This window comes from Vitis vinifera, chromosome 2 (assembly GCF_030704535.1).
Source record: "Vitis vinifera cultivar Pinot Noir 40024 chromosome 2, ASM3070453v1".
Lineage (NCBI taxonomy): Eukaryota > Viridiplantae > Streptophyta > Magnoliopsida > Vitales > Vitaceae > Vitis > Vitis vinifera.
In genome coordinates, this window is record NC_081806.1 from 4,121,808 (window position 1) to 4,125,782 (window position 3,975).

The window sequence follows — 3,975 nt, forward strand, 5'->3', positions numbered from 1 at the left end:
ATGTATGTATAGTATACTATCTTTCCTTATTAATATAGGTCATATGTATGGTAGTTAGGACTCCTAGCCTTGTATATATATATATCTCTCAATTGTAAGTAAAAATATATGAATGAAAATAAGGTTTTTCTCCTTTCTCTCTCTCTTTCAACATGGCCTATATTAATAAGGAAAGATAGTATACTATACATACATTATATTCAACAACTCTGATCGGGTTTCTCCACTTTCCATCGATGATCCATTGCTCAATATCTCCCATTATCATGGTAACCTGTAACGATGATATATTCACCCTTTTAATCAACTTTTCTTTCTTACTCCCTGATATTATGCTGAAACAATGAGCCTTAAAACAATAGCAATGATCGGAATTTACACAAACACATTAGCAACTCCATTTTTTGTGAGGATTCAAGAATTAATATGGTAATTTTCAACATGATCCCAAATTAAACGTGAGATCTTTATTGGAAGCAAGGAGCCAACCTGTTCGTCAACATGGAAGTAGAGATAATCCTCCAGGGTCCAAGAAAAAATAAGCTGTTTAGTCAAGGTTTATTGGGGAAAGCAAAGGTTTATTAGAGAAGAATGCCTCCAAGTTGCCCACGATCAGCTCTTGCAATGATGCTAAGGACTCTAGGGTCGCAATAGCTTTATGTGGAGATAGCACAACATTCTCCAATTCAAATAGCTCTTTTGGCACATCAGGCTCATTCTCAAACACATCAAGACCAGCACCTCTAATTTGACCTTGCACAAGACACTGCACCAATTCCTTTTCATTGATGAGACCCCCGCGACCAACATTGATGATGACTCCTTCCTTTCCCAATGCTGTCATGACATCCTTGTCAATCAAGTGGTGAGTTTCCTTAGTCAAGGCACAACAAATAATGAGTATGTCACTATTAGCAGCAAGGTTGCAAATATTTGCATAGTATGGGAATGAAACTGATGACTTTTTATTCCTGGAGTTGTAGGCGATTCTGCAGCCAAATGCCACGAGCCTTTTGGCAATTTCGGAGCCAATTTTCCCCAGTCCAACAATTCCAACTCGCTTTCCCCCTAACTGAAGCAAGAACCATGTCATTGATATATGAGTACAATTCATCAATTTATCAATCTTGACATCATGCAGTGTAAAAGCCCAAACAGGGCCAAAGATCAGAAGGTTTAGAAAATTACAAAAACTTGTAGTATCCATCATTATTTGATTACCCTGTTGAATGGTTCCACGCTAAATCTATATTCACCATACTTTAGCAATTGAAACTACAAAATTCATATTTCTAATTCTCTTTGCTGTTTGAGCTAATAAAAATTCAAATTTTTAATACTCCACCCTGCTACTCAGCCTAGAGCCCTGAGCATTACCACTGCGAAAGAGCTAGAATGCTAACCTTTTTTCAACTGCTTTTCCTTGTGACACTCTACTGCAAGCAAGTGAATATGTACGCTATAAAGGTGTATAAGGTGAACTGTTGTGTGTTTTTGATGGGCCATTGGCCTCATAAATGTGCAAAAAGTTCAGTGTTCGCCATTTGTAAAATTGGATTTAGGATTACCAGATATTCTGAATGACATCAAAATTAATAAAAACTACAAAAGGAGTTGATAGTGGGCTGATAAATTTGACACCATTCTCTGTGCATTTTAAGTCTTCAAACTAGATCACCAAAGCTCAATTGTAAGTCTCAATTCCTTCCAACACAATCTGGGGGCTACACCATGTGACACAAAGCTGCCAATAGGCCTTGCTCTAAGCAACACACACTGTGTGGAAGGCATCATAACCTACAAAGGAACACCACCATAATAATTAGATGTAACCTTCTATAATCAAGGCCCGCATGATCCTGAACTGAATGACAAATCAGAGAGGATCCTAGTTCATTCTGGCTTAGGAGCTCCTCACACTGGGGCCAAACTATGGGCTTTCTTGACTTGTGTGTTTTCACCATTGTACTCATCTTTAAAACCTACCGATTGGGGCTTTTACCCATGCCATCCATTTGGCTACAGGAAAAATAGACGAGAAAAATAACTCGTATTTTAAGTCACATATTGTTAAGCCGAACGGTTGTCCTGATTATATTTGAGTAAACTTCTTTTCGTCTTGTGTGTTTTATTGGTCCCAAATCGATGAAAACTATGATTCAATAACATGGTGTCTTGTCTTTTTCTTCATTTTCTCACCAGCCAAACAAACCTAATATATGCAAATAAATCGGCACAAAATTCACCTTGGAACCTAGTGGGTAATCTCCCTTCATCGGCCACAAACCGGCTCGAACGTACCGATCGGCGGCCGATATCCGTCGGAGAACATCGATCAGAAGCCCGATGGCGAAATCAGCGCCGTCCTCGCAGAAGGAGGAGCCAGCATTGGTGACAGTGATGCCGCGGCGGCGGCACTCCTCTAGGTCAATATGGTCTACGCCGGCGCTTGAGCCGACGATGCACTGGAGAGAGGGGAGGTGGCGGAGGGTGTCGGAACTGACCGGAGCGGGGCCAACACAGAGCAGGACGCTGGCGTGTGGGGAGAAAGTTGAATCGGAGGAGTCGATGAGTTGGAATCGACTCTGAAGTCGGCCCTTGAACGGGATCTCGAATGGCGGCAAGACATGGACAAGAACCAGAGGCAGTTCATCCATAGCGGTCATTTCAGTACCTGCAAGTCCGTGTTTACTCTTTTAACCCTCAATTCCTGTTTCACAAGTTCGAATGTCTTCGTCACTTAAGATTGATTGGATCCACCCAAAGATGCCTTAATGATGATGTCGGAATTATTTGATGCGATCCACTAATCAGAGAAATAACCACTGTTAATCAACTTAATAAATAAATTAAATTAGATTAGACTATATACAAATAGACAATGGTTTTATCACACAAATAACCATTTTTAACCAACTTTATAAATAAGTTAAATTACATCATATATGAATGGGCATGAATTGATGTAATATTTGATTTTTTTAATAATATGATATTTCTAATTTAAAAAAAAATCTTTAAATTTTATAATTTTTATATAAAATATATTAAATTAATAAATTTATAGAGATTAAGCATATAATGGATTGGATATTACCATGTCATTTTGACACAATTAAACAAATAAGTTAAATATGTGGGATAAATTAAGCAATCAAATTGAAATATAATCCTTCATTACATTTGATTATAAAATTCATATTATTTTCAAACTTAAATCAAATGAGAAAATTGTATTTACATAAATGAGATTTATGATGTCTCATATTAAATATGAGATAAAGTTACTGATATTATATAAATTTAAAATGAATAATATTTATACGATTAGGTCTCGATCCTGATATGGGGGTTTGTTTGATGCAGTATTTATCTATTGGTCTTATAATCTTATTAGACATTATAAAGATATTGTATTTGTATAAAAGATATTTGTAATATTTTTCAAAGTTCATAGAGGCGTTGTAAAAACCTTTTTCATTATCAAAATTGTCAACCCTATTTTAATGATGTAACCTTAATCACAAGCGGCATTCAAATTTTCTAGAAAAAGAAAAAATAAATTAATTAGTCAAGTACACTAACCTCCCATCAATTTCCCTTTTTTATGGAAAATTACATAGACATCTCTATTGGTTTGTTAAGATACCCAAAAAAGTACACTAATCAGTCAAGTAACAGAGCACCCTAATAGGTTGATTTAATTACTTGATATCATAGCCTTTTATTTAATGCCAGGAATGCCCTCATGTAAAAATTCTTTGGTTCCTCTGATGTTGCAAAGCAAAAACCCTAAAGCTTTGTTTGATAATTGTTTTTAAAATAGTTTTGTATTATTAAAATTAGAAAAAATGGTATTTTTAGAGAAAATCTTTTAGTTAAGTTCAGTCATTTTCAATTGTCTTATGAAGAATTTTTTTTTAAATATTATATAAATATGAAAAATGATTAAAAATTAAACATTACACATTACAC

General features: G+C 35.5%; 1 protein-coding gene across 2 annotated transcripts; it reads right to left on the reverse strand.

The window, feature by feature from the left end:
* Positions 1-210: 210 nt before the first annotated feature.
* Positions 211-2,774, reverse strand: LOC100247964 (glyoxylate/hydroxypyruvate reductase HPR3). Of its 2 annotated transcripts, XR_787761.3 has the most exons (3): positions 2,247-2,760; positions 490-1,072; positions 211-274 (listed from the first exon to the last, which is right to left on the reverse strand). XR_787761.3 is itself a non-coding variant. In XM_002281944.4 (2 exons), exons 1-2 carry the CDS (start codon positions 2,664-2,666, stop codon positions 548-550), a joined length of 945 nt encoding a protein of 314 aa, XP_002281980.1. In that variant the 5' UTR covers positions 2,667-2,774; the 3' UTR covers positions 389-547. The 2 variants fall into 2 exon arrangements, 1 of the variants encoding a protein (XP_002281980.1); XM_002281944.4 differs by lacking the exon at positions 211-274 and having other exon boundaries at positions 389-1,072; positions 2,247-2,774.
* Positions 2,775-3,975: the final 1,201 nt, after the last annotated feature.